The following is a 16,324-nucleotide window of genomic DNA, read 5'->3' on the forward strand; positions in this document are numbered from 1 at the left end:
CACTGCGGAGTAAGGAGCCACCCAAGGGGTCATTTGCACCGGGTAAGGGCTGAGCGAATGACGACCAGCGTGGAGTACTACACAGCCAGGAACAGAACGGGAGGGGCTGCGCGCGCCCACCGAGGGCAGGTCCCGCACCGTTACAGGGTCAACAGAGCAAAGGGCAGGAGCACAAGCGCGCCACCTGCTGGGCAAAACCCGCAAGTGGCTTCGCCTCTGCACGTCTGTATCTTCTGCAAAATGGGGGTAAGGGTAGACACATCGTACGATTGTTGTGGGAGCTGACTGACAGTGAAGGGCTTAAAATAGGGACTGGCTCAGGGAAAGCCCACCTAAGGGTTTGCTAAATAGGTCCGTGTGGACCGTCTCCCAGTCACCCTCCCTTCCACTCTGAAGCTCTACTCGGGCTTCTCTTCCCCCTCGCTCTTCCGTTCTGGCCCCCTCTTCAATCCATCCTCCATACAGCAGCCAGAGGGAGCTTTTAAAATATAAAACAGGGCGTGTCACTCCTCTCTCAGACTCACCAGGGTCCTTGTCCCCTGAATAAAGCCCAAGACTGAACGTCTCTCCACCCTGGCCCTCACCTCAGGATTCCAGCCACACTGGTTTCTCTCAGGTCCTCAGGGCCCTGGGGGCCTTTGCCCATGTGGCCCTCTCCTGCTTGGTGTGTTCTTCCTCTTCCTCCTCAGTTAATTTCTTCTATCCTACAGCTTTAGGTCAAGCACCACCTTTTCCAGGAAGCCCTCCCTGATCCTCTCATTTGTTTGTCTCCTCCAGCAGGTCCTGAGAGCTCCATGAGGGGAGGGAACGCGTGTCCCCAGAACCTGACACGGAATCAGCCTGTTGTAATTATCTGTTGCATGTTTACAAATGTCCAGAAACATCTGGAAGGAGCATAGCAAACTGATCAGAGTGGCTCCTCTGGGGCTGGAAAAAGGAAGGGAGTTCATTTATTACTTTGTCGGACCAGTTTTTAAATTAGGGTAAAAAAGGTGATGAAGCCTACCTTTCTCGGGGCAGTGAGGCTCAAATAAAATGAAGCCAGGCAGGGACAGGGAGAGGGAAGTAGAGAATGGGCATTTTCCCAGCAATCTTGACCTCTCCCACCCTCACATTTGCTCCCAGTACATAGTCCCCAAACCGGGCCCAGACATCATCAAAATATTTATTAAAACCAAAGCAGAGGGAACAGAGCTGTTAGGAAGGCAAATCAAAGTGCAGATTGGAGGGTGGGGCAGAGCAAGAAGTGGCGTGGAAGGGGCACTTCAAATGCCACAGGAGGGGCCCCTGTGGTCTGGGCTGGGGGGGAGGCCCTTCACCCCACCCCTCCCGCCCACCCTGTCAGTGAAGGTCCCCCACTCACCTCTCCCATCTCACATCCATCCTGGGGGCAGCTGGGGCCCTGCAGTGACCCCGTGGGGAGAGACCACCCCCTTGATCCACCCATGGCTGTCAGTCAGTCAGTCTGTCTCCCTCCCTCACTTTCCCAATAAATAAACCATTCAGGCCTCAGCTCCTTCAGAGTGGGGCAAAGAACAGCTCAGGGACCCCTGCCCTCGCTCAGGGGTAAGGGAGTTGCGGCATCAGCCCCGCATCCCTCCTACCCTTTGCTGATGCCCCAAGCTTGCCAAAAAGGCCTTGATAAATAAATAACGCTCCATTAAAGCTTCGATCAGAAAAACCTTTAAGACGACAGAAGTGCTCTCGCGGTCCTGCAAACGAGCAGGCCAAGGCCTCGCCACCCGGCCCGGTCAGCACGCAGGATTCTGGGGGCAGGTGGCCACCCTGGGCCTCGTGGGGCCCCTGGAGCAAGGAGACCAAAAGTGCAGTTAGAGCCCCCGCCATGCGCACACATGGGCTCATGCACACACACGTGGACACACTGGGGCGTGTTTTCAGTGCACACACAGATGTGTTCACCTTCATTCCCCGGTACATGCACACACACATGCTCACACACCACTCACCCCGTGTACACACGTGTCGGGTGTTGGGTGCATGCACATACACACCACAAACAGAATCCTTCCCTTCCTGGCTTGCTCAGCCTCCTGGCAGTAGCCAGACTCCAGAGCTAGAAGCTTCCGGAGGTAGGGGAGAGGGGTATAAATTAAACGTTTCCAATTGGACTAGGAGGACGGCCAGGGGCAGGGGGCTCCAGGGCTGCAGAGACAGGGTGGGCATCCCAGGAGGCCCTGGTCCCCCTAAGCCCCGTCAGAAATCCAGGGGAGTGAGGTCCCCAAAGTCACAGTCGAAGAGGTCTCTGATGCCCTCGCCCTCCTCAAGGCCGAAGTGGTAGTCGAGGGCCTCGTGCGGGGGGGACAGGCTGATGAACTCCTCGGGGAGGAGGCCGGCAAAGTCCTCCCGCACGTGCTCCAGGAGCGAGTCGGCCGCCACCAGTGGGGACAGGCGGTCCTCGTCCATGGGGGCCTGCAGGCTGCCCATCCGGGAAAGCAGAGGTTCTGGGGAGACGGGGGAGCATCACAGGCCGGGGACGCCCCGGCGGGGAGGACAGAGGGGCTGTCACGCCTGCCCGCCCACCCACCCGGGAGAGGGGGCCCCACCCCGCCCTGCCCACCCACCCTTCACCCACCTTGCTCCAGGCTTAGCAGGGACTGACTGGGATCCGTGGCAGGGGATGAGGGGGGAGATGATGATGGTGGTGGTGGCACTGTGGTGGCAGGGTCAGCTGCCCTCTCCTCCTCCCCAGAAGCTGCACCCTGGGACGGGGTCTTCCCGGGGCTGATCCCGCCCGCACTCTCCTCAGGGCACAGGAAAACATCGATGGGGCCTTGTTTGCTCTTAAGGGAGATCTGAAAGGTCTGGGTGAAGGTAGCAGGCACAGTAAACTGAGGCTCAGCTAACTACCAGCCCAGCCCAGCCTGTCCTGGTCCAGTCTAGACTCCCAGGTCTCACCTCTGAGGAGTCCACGGCTTGAAGCTGGGTCTCGGGAGGGGCCTTGATCACCATGACCATCTGTTCTGCAGGGTCCGCAATGCTACGAAGGTCCTGGCAGGTCACGTAGGCCAGGGTTGGTGGAGTCAAGGACCACATGACCTTTGGCCTTTGGGGGCCACCCACCCAGACAGCTCATAAGGCAGAGCCCATACCTGCTGAGTCACTCCTGTCCTCTGCATCTCCCACTCCAGGGCCTGGCACATAGCTGGTACTCAATCCTATCTCATGCCCTTGAGCCTCAGTTCCCACATCTGTACAATGAGACCACTCTCTACCCATCAGATCTCAAGGTAATAATGGCTGCCTGCAATAATTTCATATAAATTACATAAATACAGGCTTGGTACTGAGAATTTACTCTGACCCATGACCTTGCTGTCAATTAGTTGTTATCTCCAAAATGTATAAACGTAATTTGGGTATTCACTTAAAAAAAAAAGCTTATTTTAAAATAAAGTTTCTATTTTTGTAAATAAAAGACAAATAAAAACTTATATCTCTAACCTTGAAGCTACAACCAGGTACCGAATCACTGTATTAAATAAATGTTTGTTATCGGTATCCTAGCTTTTCTTGTTTTAATCTGTGCAACTTTGGAATAGGATTATTTTCCCCTTTTACAGATGAAGCTGAGACTCAGAGAGTAACTTGTCCAGTGTCACACAGTGACTAAATGCTGGGCCAGGACTGGTATCCAAAGCCAGAACCCTCTCCTGAATCCAGGGCCCAGGGTAGCCTCTCTATTCCCACTTGGATGGGGCCACGGTCACCCTCCAGGCAGTTCAAGGATATCGCTGGCTGTCAGCATCCTCGGAAAGCAGACGCAGCTGCGTGGTGCAGATGTGGATCAGGTGGTCCAGCTGCCGCTCGCTTTCCTGCAGTTGCTGGAGGTCCTGGGTCAATCCTTCAAGCCGCCCACCGATCCCCACTGCTGCATGGCTGCCTCTGCCGGGAGGCAAAGGGAGGGTTAGCAGCTCCTGGCCCCTCTTCCCAGGAGGCGTGACCCTCAGCAGAACAGTCTGCTGCTGCCTCTGTTCTGTAAGACCCAGGCGAGCCCTCGCTCCTCTTGGCCTGGCTCCTCAGCTGGGAAACAGCAGAGGGCTGAAGCTGGGCTCCAAGGCAGACTGGCTGGGTTCAACGTCGGGCCTGAATGTCTGTGAACATCCACGTGTCCCTCATAGGGGGCTGGATAAGTAAATGGGGACAGACATGCCATGGAATACTATGCAGTTGTGTAAAAGGACAAGAATGCATTAGATGCAGACATGGAAGCATTTCTAAGACATGTTAAGTGAAAAGAAAAAAAATGATGTAGAATGGAATATCTACCGATAACTGAGAACACAAATGTGTCAGAGAGGGGAGTAGGATGACCGGGGAAAGAGGTGAAAAGGGAGAAATAAAATAAGAATTAACAAGAATAAAACAGCTGTGTTAAACAATCTCATCAATGGCAACAGAAGCCAGAACAATGGTCACCTGGTGGTATGAGGGGTGGACTGTGTGGGGAGGGGCACAAGGGAACTTTCTGGGGTGCTGGAAATGTTCCTTATTCTTATCCAGATGGTGGTTACCCAGGTGAAGAAATATGTAAAGTTGCATTGAGCTAGATAGGTAAGATTTGTGTTCTTCCCTGCATCTATCACCTCAGGGAAGCCAGCTTTCCTCTCTAAACCTCGGTTTGCCCAGCAGTAAGACGGCGATCCGGGCAGTCACAGTGGTATCGCTATCAGCTCCTCCGGGCTGGCCCGGCCCCGGGCCTCTGCCCACCCTCCTGTTTGACTGGTACCTACAGCCACTGGATGTGGTTCTTGGACTTCTTGGCGATGAGCTGGATGCCCTCGAGGACGTTGGTGATGTCGTAGATGCGCCGTTTCTGCACCTTCAGCACCTCAGCTGCCCAGTTCAGGTCGACGACACCATCGGCCGAGCGGCTCAGCAACTCCAGGAAGCGCTTGGTAGTCAGATTCAGCGATGTTTCATAGCGTGACTTCTCCCCTGGGGATTTCACACCTGGGGGCCAGGCAGGGTAGGGTCCCTCAGCACCACCCCCACCCCCCAGACCCTGCCAGGCTGGCCTCCCTGGCAGTGCAGGGCAGGAGGACTGGGGGATGGGGCTGGGGGGCAGATGGCTCCTTCCCCTTGGTGAGGCCAAGCAGGGAGGCCCTGTGGCTGCCTGCCAACCACAGCATTCCTCTTCCGGCTGGGGAACTCCCCACCCCCCAGGGCTTGGGGAAGCCATGCCAGGCGGCCACTCCAGCTGCCCCTTGGGGCCCCCAGAGGCCTGGCTCAGGCCCAGGCCTAACAGACCAGAGCTTAGTGTGCAAGCATGTTTGTCTGTCCACAACCTGGGTCCAACCAGGAGGCCTGCCCTAGCCCAAGCTCAGGGGGTACCTTTTCCTGGGTGGCGGCCTCTGCCCCGAGCTGGCCCACTGCTCTCGGCCAGGTACTGATGGTCAGTTTCCAAGTCCAGCCTCCGCTTCACCTACGGCATAAACAACGGGAGGATGCCCAGTAACCAGGAGAGTGGGGCCACAAGAGACCTGGCTGAGGGCCTGGTGCTCCCAGGCCGCCCCCTGCCTCAGTCTCTCTCCCAGGATGCCCAAGTGTGTGAGTGAGGGGGAGGTCCCAGGGGACACAATCCTACCCCATAGGACAGAACACTCAACTGGAAGGCAGAAGTTCAAGCCCCAGTTCCACCACTACCTTCTTGGGGGCATGTGGTAGTTGGCAAATTTTTTGATACTCCTCCTTTCAAAAGATGGAGCCTAATTCTCCTCCCCTTAAATATGGGCCAGATCTGGTAACTTGCTTCGAATGAACAGAATATGGTGGATGTGTGTCACTTCTGAGACTGGATCATACAGGCACTGGAGCTTCCTCCTTGCTCTCTTTATTGGATCATTCACTCTTGGTGGGAGCCAGCTGCCATGTCATGCAGGCACTCAAGTAGCCCGAAGGACAGGACCAAGTGGCAAGGAACTGAAGTCTCCCCCCAACAGCAACACAGGTAAGCTCAGAAGCAAATCCTCCAACCCTAGTCATGCCTTCCGACGACTGCAGCCGGGCCAACATTTTGGCAGCAACCTCAGAAGAGGCCCTGAGGCAGAAGCACCCAGCTAAGTCACCCCTGAATTCCTCACCCCCAGAAACTGTATGATAATAAATGTTTGTTGTTTTAAGCCATTAGGAAACAGGTCCTCTGAGTTAAGTCACTGCCTCTCTCTGGTTTCTGACTGTCTGTGAATATGGCAGCACAGTAATGGCCCCATTTTACAGATGAAATAACTGAAACCCAGAGAAGCTCACGGTCATACCGGCAGGAAGTGGCAGAGCCAGGATTCCTGCCCAGATGCCCTCTGATTTAGTTACACCACTCGAGGATGGAGATTGCCCTGGAGGTCTCACAGGCATCTCCACTGCATCCTGACGTACCCTCCCCTCCCCCACCCACAGGGTTTCCTGAGCTAGAACCTGGTTCAGCCCCACCTGCTGCCCTCATCACATCTAGCTGCCAAGAAATCCTGTCACCACAGCCACCAGCACCTCCCATCTGGACCAGCTGTCTTCCCATTGGTCTCCCTGCCTCCATCTGTCCCCCTCCACCTTAGTATCCTCATCTGCCACCAATTCTCTACAAGAACTTCTGCTGAGACATCTTTCTTCACAAACCTGTGTCTCCAAGCCTTAGCTCATGCTGGTCCCCTCCCTGGTTTGCCCTTGCCTCCCTCCCTCCTAATTCACACCAACGCTTCCCCCCCTCTGTGGGCAGGCATCTTACCCATAACCTAAGCCTTTCCGATCCCACAAGAGAAACTGAGCCTCTTCTCCCTCAGAACTGCCTCAAACCCAACCTTTCCCCACATGGTCCCTCGCTACAAATTTCTGCAGATGCGTTTGTCTCACCCAGAAGCCAGGGAGCCCCTCAGAGGCGGGCACTGGGTCTGAGTAGTCTCTGTACACAGGGTCTGGGCATCAACAAACGTTTGCTGAATGAACCACCCCACATGTTGACGGACCCCGACACTCCCTCTCACGCACACACTCGTGGATTCCCTCAGGGATCCGCGAATAGAAGAGCTAACACGCACTGAGTGCTTCCTGTGTACCGAACACAGCTAGGTAACTGCTTTACCTGCGTGCGATCATCAAACCCTCCAACCATCTTGCAGCAGGTGCTCTGAGGACTTCCACTTCCTGAGGAGCCTGCACCTCGGAGAGGTCACGTAGTGAGAGGCAGAGTCAGGATCTAAACCTTAGTGGGCTGGGCAGAGGCTAGTCCAGAAGCCAGGCCCCCTAAAGCAAAACCAGAATGTACCCCCTCTCCAGCCTTGCCCCTAGGGCCTGAACCCTAGTATGCTCCAGCCGACCGCACCCCTTGCCTCCTTCCTGCTCCCCATAGGGGCGCCCACCCTGAAGGCAGGTCAATGCCACACTCTAAAACAAGGGCTCAAGCAGATGGATGCCCATTTCTGCTGCTGCTCTCTAGAGATGCAGGCACAGGGACCCAAAAGGCGGGGGCGAAGACAAACAAAACATTGGTGAAAAAATCTGGATGACTCAAACACCTATCCACGGGAGGGGACACAAAAACTGGTTCATCCAGCCTCTGGAATACCACGCTGCTGTCAAGAAGGACTGAGGCAGGTTGATACAGAACCCTCCCAAAGACATATTGACAAGAAAAACATAACGCAGTGCATTTATGTGATCCCTTTTGAGGATAAAGGGCTCATGAAACCATTTCCTCTGGTTCAGTTGCTATTACTATAGAATCCATTTCAGGGGTGACCTCTGTATGGGAGGGAGGACCATGAGGACCATGTTGCCTTATCTCTAAAGTGTGGATGATGTGCTGCTGGAACACGGACATAAAGGAAAAACTTCAATTTCTAAAACTTTAGAAAAAGAAAGCTGTCACAACCACCTTAAAAAAAAAGCAGGCTCAGGAGGAGAAAAAAGGAAAAATGGATGGGGCTGGGATCTTGTCCCCCTCAACTTTCTAGCCTTTTAACTCTTTTTCTATAGTAAATGTGTATTATGTTAAGTTTGTTTTTTAACAGCCATGACAACAGGGTAGAGGTGGACAGGAGGGGCCAGGAGGAATGGCTGAATCGTGCAGAGACTTGTATGCAGGAGGTACTCAATGAATGCTCACTTGTTTCAAGGACTGCCCCAAACAAATGCTAGAGCAGAGGGTCAGTGGAGGCCACAGCTCAGATGGCCAGTGGCTACCCACAGGTACAATGTTAGGGGGTGTTGGATGGCAAAAGCTGGGCCTATGTTTCTGGACTTCAGCTCCAAGACCGCACCAGCCCTCACCCCTGCCCACGGCAGAAAACGCGTACTGTTCGTTAAGTACTGTGAGGGCAGAGGCTCCTTACTTGCCTGTGCCTAGAACCTCATAGGTGCTCACTAACAACTGTTGAATGAAAGGAATGCTCAGGCCCAATGAGGCTGCCCCTGACACCACTGGGGGTGGAGCAGAGGGCATACGTCCTCAGCCCAGTCCCTGGCTGTCCCTCTGAGCCTGAAGCTCAGTTCCCCAAGGGCAGGACCCACAGCCCTGGGCCTGCTAGGTACCTGTCAATCAGCTAAACTGGAGGCTACTTGTCCAGGCCCCAAGCTGGTACCCACAGGGACAGGTTGCTGGGGTACAGGAGATGAGCCAGGTGGCCCACCCCTGGTACAACTTCCATCCCTCTCACTCATTAGGAGGAAGGGACCCTGGGCTTCCTTCAACCTCTATTAGCATCTCCAGTATGCAAGGCATCCCAGCAGTTAACCACTCAGGAAGTCTGGATTGGTCCCACCACTCACTAGCTGACTTACTAGGGAATGTTCTAACATCTCTACGCCTCAGCTTCCCTATCTGTAAAAGGGGAAGGTTGTTGAAAGGGTTAAATGAGTTAATTGGGTAAAGTGCTTGGCACAGGGCCTAATACACAATACAGTCTCAAAACAATGGTGCCTGCTATTGTTATTATTAGCATCTTGGTGATTCCGGAAGGAAGGCCACACTGGGCAAGGGGCCAAGGGGGTTGGGGGAACCTTGCCGGGACGCCTCAGGGACCAGCTGCCACCCAGGCCATCAGCAGTTGGGCGGCTTCCACCTCCTTGCCCTGGGCCCTGCCTCCTCCCACAACTTGCTCCAAGCCCTATGCGGAGACCCCATCCTGCCTGGCCAGCCCCTGCCTGCCCATCCATGCCTCACCTTCACCCACAGGTTGTGCCAGTCAAACTGGTCTCCACGCCCTGTCCTGGAGCCCACAGGACCAAGCTCCAGGGCTCCACTCCCTTCTCCCCCTGTAATTCAGCCACTTCTTTTGGGCCCCCTAGTCTGAACTGTCTTGAGCCTCTTGCTGCTCAGGGAGCACTTTATCAAGGCATCTCCCTGGGGCATTTACTCTCTCCTGGCACCGGGGGCCTCCCCTCCAGCTCCCAGAGGCCCAACCCACCCAGTACTTCCACTGGGGCCCAGGGGTCTGCCTGCCTGATTAATGAGGTTCCATGGCAACCAGGGTCTGGGAGGGTGGAGGATGGCAGATGGAAGGACAGGCAGAGGGAGGGGATCAGCAGCTGGCCCAGCCACCCCGCCCCTGCAGAGAAGGCCTCCCAGCCAGGCGGCCTGTCCCCAGAGGCCCGGAGGGCCCGGCCTGCACCTGGCAGTCCAGCATCGAGGCAGGAAGGAGGGTCTCCTCCGTGGCTCTTCCACGGTCTGGTCCCAGGATGCCCCCCTTGACCTCCCCAAGCAGCCATGCCCACGACCCAGCCACACGTTCTGGTCTGAAGCCAGCAGGCCTCAGTTCAAATCTCACTTGCAGCCTTGTGACCAGGGGGCAAGTCACTTCCCCTCTCTGGACACAGTTCAGATGGGCACAGTGACAACACCGAGCTCACAGCATGGATGTGAGTTTTAGCTGCCTTGAAGTCTGCCAGAGACCTGGCATGCAGTCAGCGATAGCTGAATACACGTGGGGCCATTATTATCACTGAGTCTGACCCTCGAGCGTCTCTGGAGAGGAAGCTGAGGCCCAGAGCACAGAGCAGCAAACAAGGACTGGCCCGAGGTCACCCTGCACCCCGGGGCGGGGCCCGGAGGACCAACCCAGGCTCGGCACCGCCCAGCCCGGGCGCGTCAGCCCACCCTCCCCCGCCCCAGCTGCCGCCGGGCCAAACACCGCGCCCCGCCAGGGTCTGCGCGGGGGTCCAGGTAGCGCAGTCGGCCCAGTGTCCCTGGTGTCCGTACCGGCGGGCGGCCGAGCGCGGGGCGCGGCGCGCTGGGTGTGGGCCGGGGCGCCTGCGGCGTGGCGAAGAGCAGCAGGTCGGGGTCGCGGGGCCCGGCGGCGGGCGCGGCGGGGCCGGCGGGGGCCGGCGGGGCGCTGGCGTCCTGCGCCGTGGAGATGATGACGATCTGCGAGGAGTCGAGCAGCCGCAGCGCGCCGGCCCCGAGGAGGGCCTCCAGCGCCGGCGCGCAAGGGCCGCCCGTGGGGGCCCCGGCCACGGCCATGGCGCTCACGGCCCGCGCGGCCCGGGTGGCAGTCGGCGGCGGCGGCGCGGGCCCATGGCGGCAGGCCGAGGCGAGGACTCGATCCCGCTCCGGATCCCGCTCCGCCCCCGGCAGCCGCTGCCTGCAAAGTCCCGGCCACTTTTACGCGCCAAATCCTTTTTGCCGCGAAAGAGCCACGAGCCGCCGAGCGCTGCCACCATTGGCTGTCCGGACTGTGACGGAGACGACGGCGACGGCGCCTATTGGCTGCAGCGCGCCGGACCTGCGGCAGGGGGCGGGACGGGGCGGCGGCGCGAGGCGGTCCGGCCAATCGCAGGACGGGGCGCGCGCAGGCTTTGTCGGGGCGGTGCCAGGCGCGTTCGCACTCCCCCCCCCAAGAAGGGATGACCCCTGTCCGAGGAGGGGGGCACCCAACCGCTCCCCGACGTACCCCGTCCTGCTGATGCCTCTAAGTGGAGATAGAATGTCCGTTCTGCATATCTCTCCGTCAGCTGACCCCACGTGACCCCCAGAACCCCCACCTGTGGCCCCAACACACTCAGGTCAGATCTCTAGAAACTGCCCCTCCTCTTTTCTGGGTTCTCACCTCCAAAACCCCAGCCACATCTCCCTTCCTCAACTTGCCCCACCAATGCCATTCACTTTCAAATTCTGCACCTACCCTATCCCTCTCACCCAGAGTCCAAGCAGAAGATGGGGAGGGATGTCTGACCCAATGCAGCTTGGGGCTTTTCTACAAGCCCTCCTGTAGCTGGAATCTCTTCAACATCCTATGCACAGCTTCTGCTTAAACTGATTCATTCACTCATTCATTCAACAAACGTTTTGAGAGCCTGCTCTGTGCCCCATTCTTGACTCCTGGCCCTAAGGAACTCACAGTTTAGTGAAAAGGGGAAGAGGGAAATAGGTAACAAATGTTTACAATATGATGTGGAATTTCCACTATTAAAGTAATTCCAGGGGTCTTCCCTGTGGCGCAGTGTTAAGAATCCGCCTGCCAATGCAGGGCACACGGGTTCGAGCCCTGGTCCGGGAAGATCCCACATGCCGCGGAGCAGCTAAGCCCGTGGGCCACAACGATTGAGCCTGTGCTCTAGAGCCCACGAGCCACAACTACTGAGCCCTCCAGCCACAACTACTGAGCCTGTGCGCCTAGAGCCCATGCTCCACAACAGAAGAAGCCACCGCCATGAGAAGCCCACGCACCTCAATGAAGAGTAGCCCCCACTCGGGCAACTAGAGAAAGCACGCGCGCAGCAATGAAGACCCAACGCAGCCAAAACTAAAAATAAAAAATAAATAAATTTAAAAATAATAGTAATAATAAATAAAGTAATTCCATGTTAGATCTAACAAAGGGAGAAGGTGAGTGTGCTGAGCATGAAAATGCATTTAATCCGGAGGCCCTGGGACCTCTCCATCAGCACTGACCAATATTGTCCTCTCCTCTGTGCCAGGCTTTGTGCCAGCACTGAGGGCAGAGATGTGAAAGGTTTGATGATTTCTATGAACTTGCCTGCCATCTGGTGGGGATGACCCATCAAAAGAAAAAAAAAAAAGTAGCTAAGACGCAATCAAGAATGGGATCCCTAGGCCCGGCATAAACATCACTTCTTCCAGGGAGCCCTCTGCTGTTGGAGCTGCTCACTTCCTCCATTGCCCAGCCTGGCCTCTGTTCTAGCACTGAGTGCACAATGGATTTCTCTATCTGCCTCCCCTATCAGACTGGGAGCTCCATTAGGGCCTCTTCCCAGCACTGGCCTGGTCCAGAGCAGGTGCTGAGAAGGGTTATTAAAGAAACAGGCTGATGCCAGAGGCTACCTGGAATGCAAAGAGAAGGCCCTGGTTCTCCAAGAGTAGTCCTTAGGCCCCCGGTTTCAGAATCACCTGGGTGCTTGTTAACTATGGGCCCACCCCAGCCCTGCCAACTTGGAATCTAAGTGCCTAGGAATCCTCATTTTCACATGCAACCCCCCACCCTCATTCCAGGTAATTTTTATGCATGTTCATATTTGAGAACAAATTGGTATTCCTGTATAACCAAAATGTGTGGGGCAGCCTCAAATTACAGCCCCTTGTGGACACTTCTTAGCCTCAGTTTCCTCATCTGTAAAATGGGCTTATTGGGCTTCTCTGGTGGCGCAGCGGTTAAGAATCTGCCTGCCAATGCAGGGGACACGGGTTCGAGCCCTGGTCTGGGAAGATCCCACATGCCGCGGAGCAACTAAGCCCGTGTGCCACAACTACTGAGCCCGCGCTCTAGAGCCCGTGAGCCACAACTACTAAGCCCACATGCCACAACTACTGAAGCCCACGCGCCTAGAGCCTGTGCTCCTCAACAAGGGAAGCCACCACAATGAGAAGCCCGCGCACTGCAACGAAGAGTAGCCCCCACTGGCCGCAACTAGAGAAAGCCCGCGCACAGCAACGAAGACCCAACACAGCCAAAAATAAATAAATAAATTTATTTTAAAAAAAAAGGTGGGGGGCTTATTGCCCTGGCGCCTTCCAGGGTTGCCATGTGGATGAAAAGTATAGGTGTTTCATAAACTATGAGGTGGTTTAGGAACGCAGCAGGAGTTTCCTAAGCAGTTTGTGAGATTACTCATCGCAAATCCCAGACTACGTCAGCACTAGAGGGGACCAGAGAGACTAAATAAGTCTCTCACTTATGGTACAGAATGGAAAACTGAGGCCCATTCAGAAGTGAAGCCAGCCAGTGATAGAATCTGGCCAACATGGATTCCCAGCCCTGGGCTCGGCCTGTCCCCCTCCTCTCTCCCTAGTTAGAGAAGCTCCCATAAGAATGGTAGGTCTCGGGCTTCCCTGGTGGCGCAGTGGTTGAGAATCCGCCTGCCACTGCAGGGGACACGGGTTCAAGCCCTGGTTTGGGAAGATCCCACATGCCGTGGAGCAACTAGGCCCGTGAGCCACAACGACTGAGCCTGCGCGTCTGGAGCCTGTGCTCCACAACGAGAGGCCGCGATAGTGAGAGGCCGGCGCACCACGATGAAGACTGGCCCCCGCTTGCCGCAACTAGAGAAAGCCCTTGCACAGAAACGAAGACCCAACACAGACAAAAATAAAATTAAATAAATAAATAAATAATGATAATAAAAATAAAGGAATTCCTTTAAAAAAAAAAAAAAGAAAGAAAAGGTATTTAAAAAAAAAAAAATGGTAGGTCTCATTCTAAATAGCCAAGCCAGATCCTGACAAGAGGGTGAGAGAAGCCAGCAACATTCCCACTCCAAAGGTAATTTCCTTCCTTCACACATTCCCAAAGGGTCTCAACAACAGTAACATTCACTCTGTAAAGCCCTCTCATGCCCAATAGTCATTCAACAAACATTTCTCGGGCACCTGTTATGTACCAAGCACTGTACTGGTTGCTGGAGAAGGAAGACAGATACTACTGCCCCATTTTATGATGAGGAAACTTGAGACCTAAAGGGCATGAGCTTACCTAGCGGATGAGAAAGCTATTATTCAGGCTCGGTGAGGCCAAAGCCAGGGGTTCTTCAAAGCCCTGCCCTGCCCAAAGTATTCAAGTACACAACCTCCCAGGTAGAAGCAGGTGCCCTCCTTCCCACAATCCTTCCTGTCCTGCTGCAGCAGAAAGGAGTGAAGAGCAGAATTCCCAATGTGAAATCCAGGAAGAGATACAGGCCTTCTGTATCTATTAATACCCACTTGAAAACAGCAAAGGCCTGATAGATAGAGCCTCTTGGCCCCAAGCCCGACAGATCCTGATAAGGCTGTTCTCAACAGTTCTCAGGCTGGTAGGCTTCCAAAAAATCCACAGTTACTGGGCAGCCACTTCCACTGATGATCTCCTTTCAACCTGATACTCTCATAAGTGAAGCTTGTTTATCCACATGGTGCAGGATGGAGGCTCAGAGAGGGGCACTTGCAACTCAAGGTCACACAGTAGAATAACAGTCTCCCACTGTAAAACCCAGGGCCTGCCCTTCATACCCACCACCCTCTGTAAATACCCCAGAACCAGGCTCAGGGCTGTCAAGATTATAATGTGTGGTTTCCAAAACGTATTATGGTGGATAGTGGCTTAATTAATAGGTGCTCACCTCCATCACCACCATCACCAACTCCTTACTCCAGAGGAGTCCAAAGGAGTGGAAGCTCCTGGGCCCACAATCCTCCACCTGAAGACATCTTTCCAAGAGGCAGGATGGTAGAGTGATAGCATGGGCTTCTAAATCAGGTGGATGTAAACCGGAATCCGAGTCTGTGTGACCTCAGGCAAGTCAATTCACTTCCTCTGAGCCTCAGTCATTCAATCCACAGATATTTACTGAGCACTTACAATGTGTCAGATATTGTGCCAGGTGCTAGGGAGACAGTTGGAAGCAAAACACTCATCTCTGACACCTGGAGCTCACAGTCCAGTGGGAGAGTCAGAATTATTTCTATGTATCTGCACAATATGCTCATTAAGAAGTTTGACAAGCGACACAAATAATTCAAAGCTATTTATTCCACATACACCACCTCCCCTAAACGTACATTCATAGCTTAAAAAAAAAATCTCCAAACATGAACATCCCATTATGATAAGGAGAAATGATTCTGTCGTGACTTAATTTTATTAAGGGGCACAGAAGCATCCATTGTTGAGTTCTGGCAGAAGGAGGTGGGGAGTTTTATGTCTGCAACGTTACATTCATCTTGAATGATCCCTTGTCACTACACTGAATTGTTTGACTGACGGTTTACCGTCCCTGGAGTAAACCGTCACTGTGCCAGTTCTGGCTGTGTCTGTCACTGTGCCAGTTCTGGCTGTGTCTGAGCACAGGCCTCTTACCCATTCGGGAGGCCGTCTAACATGGGAGCAAGCCTTGGGAGTCAGGCAGACCCCAACCATGTGGCTTGGCCAGATGGGTAAGTGATTTACCCCACTGAAGACCTTTGCTTGCCTCATCCATGGAACAAGGGGCAAAGGCTCCTTGACAAAATGGGTGTCAGGGTTAAATGAGAAAACAAGACAAGCAGAGTTTGCAAACTGGCCCACAGGTATGATTTAATTTACCCAGATTATTTTTTTCCTGAATTATGAATTAGTTAAAAAAATTTTTTAATTGGGAAATGCTATATAAAAATTCAAATATCTGGCCTTAACAAAAACCCAGTAATATCTGGCAATACCACGCAGGCCATCAGGGTGCTGAGCAGTTGCTGTCCCCCATTTAGCCAGAGCCTTGACCCTCCAGGCCACAAGCGTCCCTGCCTGGCTTGTCTCACTCAGTGACCTTACTTGCCCTGCCATTCTGGGTACCTGGGTTTGCAATCCCTGATGCCTGTGCCTGGAACAGAGTAAGCAGCCAGTAAATGTTAACTACTATTAGTGACATCATTACAGCAGCAGCACAGCTCCTCTGCTTTGTGGGTAGCTAAAGAGAAGATATGGACGTGGCAGAGTAGGGAAAGTGGGTGTTCACAGGGCTTAGTGCCAGCCAGCAGCTGCCTGGCTGTGTGGCCTTGGCCAAGTCCTCGGCCATTAGCTGGTCCATATGTTCAGTGGGGGTGGGCCAGAAGGTCCAAGGTCAATGGAAGTGGATAGGCCTCTGGTTGATAGGCGAGCCTCCTTTCCCTCGAGCCCCCATTATTCCATGAGCTCACGCTCTGGGGACCCCTCTCCTCTCCAAGGCTCGCCCAGTGCCTCTTCCCTTCTCTCCATCACTCCAGCCTCTGCGGAGAGATTATGCTTTTCCAAGGAGAGGGGAGAAAACCAGACACAGTGGCTATGCCTGCCCTGACCGGCGTGGAAGTGAGGGGGTGGGGAGCCCTTAGAGCACAGGGGCTCTGTTTTTTCATCTGTAAAATGGGGATGGTAAT

At 54.5% G+C, this 16,324-nt stretch overlaps 1 protein-coding gene across 1 annotated transcript; it reads right to left on the reverse strand.

Annotated features, from left to right (window-relative positions):
- Positions 1–1,146: 1,146 nt before the first annotated feature.
- On the reverse strand, positions 1,147–10,623 carry E2F1 (E2F transcription factor 1). Its single transcript, XM_057530137.1, has 7 exons — positions 10,208–10,623; positions 5,353–5,443; positions 4,752–4,971; positions 3,751–3,903; positions 2,917–3,031; positions 2,594–2,822; positions 1,147–2,462 (listed from the first exon to the last, which is right to left on the reverse strand). The coding sequence occupies exons 1-7, from the start codon at positions 10,466–10,468 to the stop codon at positions 2,215–2,217; spliced, it is 1,317 nt and encodes a 438-aa protein (XP_057386120.1). The 5' UTR covers positions 10,469–10,623; the 3' UTR covers positions 1,147–2,214.
- Between the last annotated feature and the right edge of the window lie 5,701 nt (positions 10,624–16,324).

Source organism: Balaenoptera acutorostrata, chromosome 15 (genome assembly GCF_949987535.1).
Source record: "Balaenoptera acutorostrata chromosome 15, mBalAcu1.1, whole genome shotgun sequence".
Lineage (NCBI taxonomy): Eukaryota > Metazoa > Chordata > Mammalia > Artiodactyla > Balaenopteridae > Balaenoptera > Balaenoptera acutorostrata.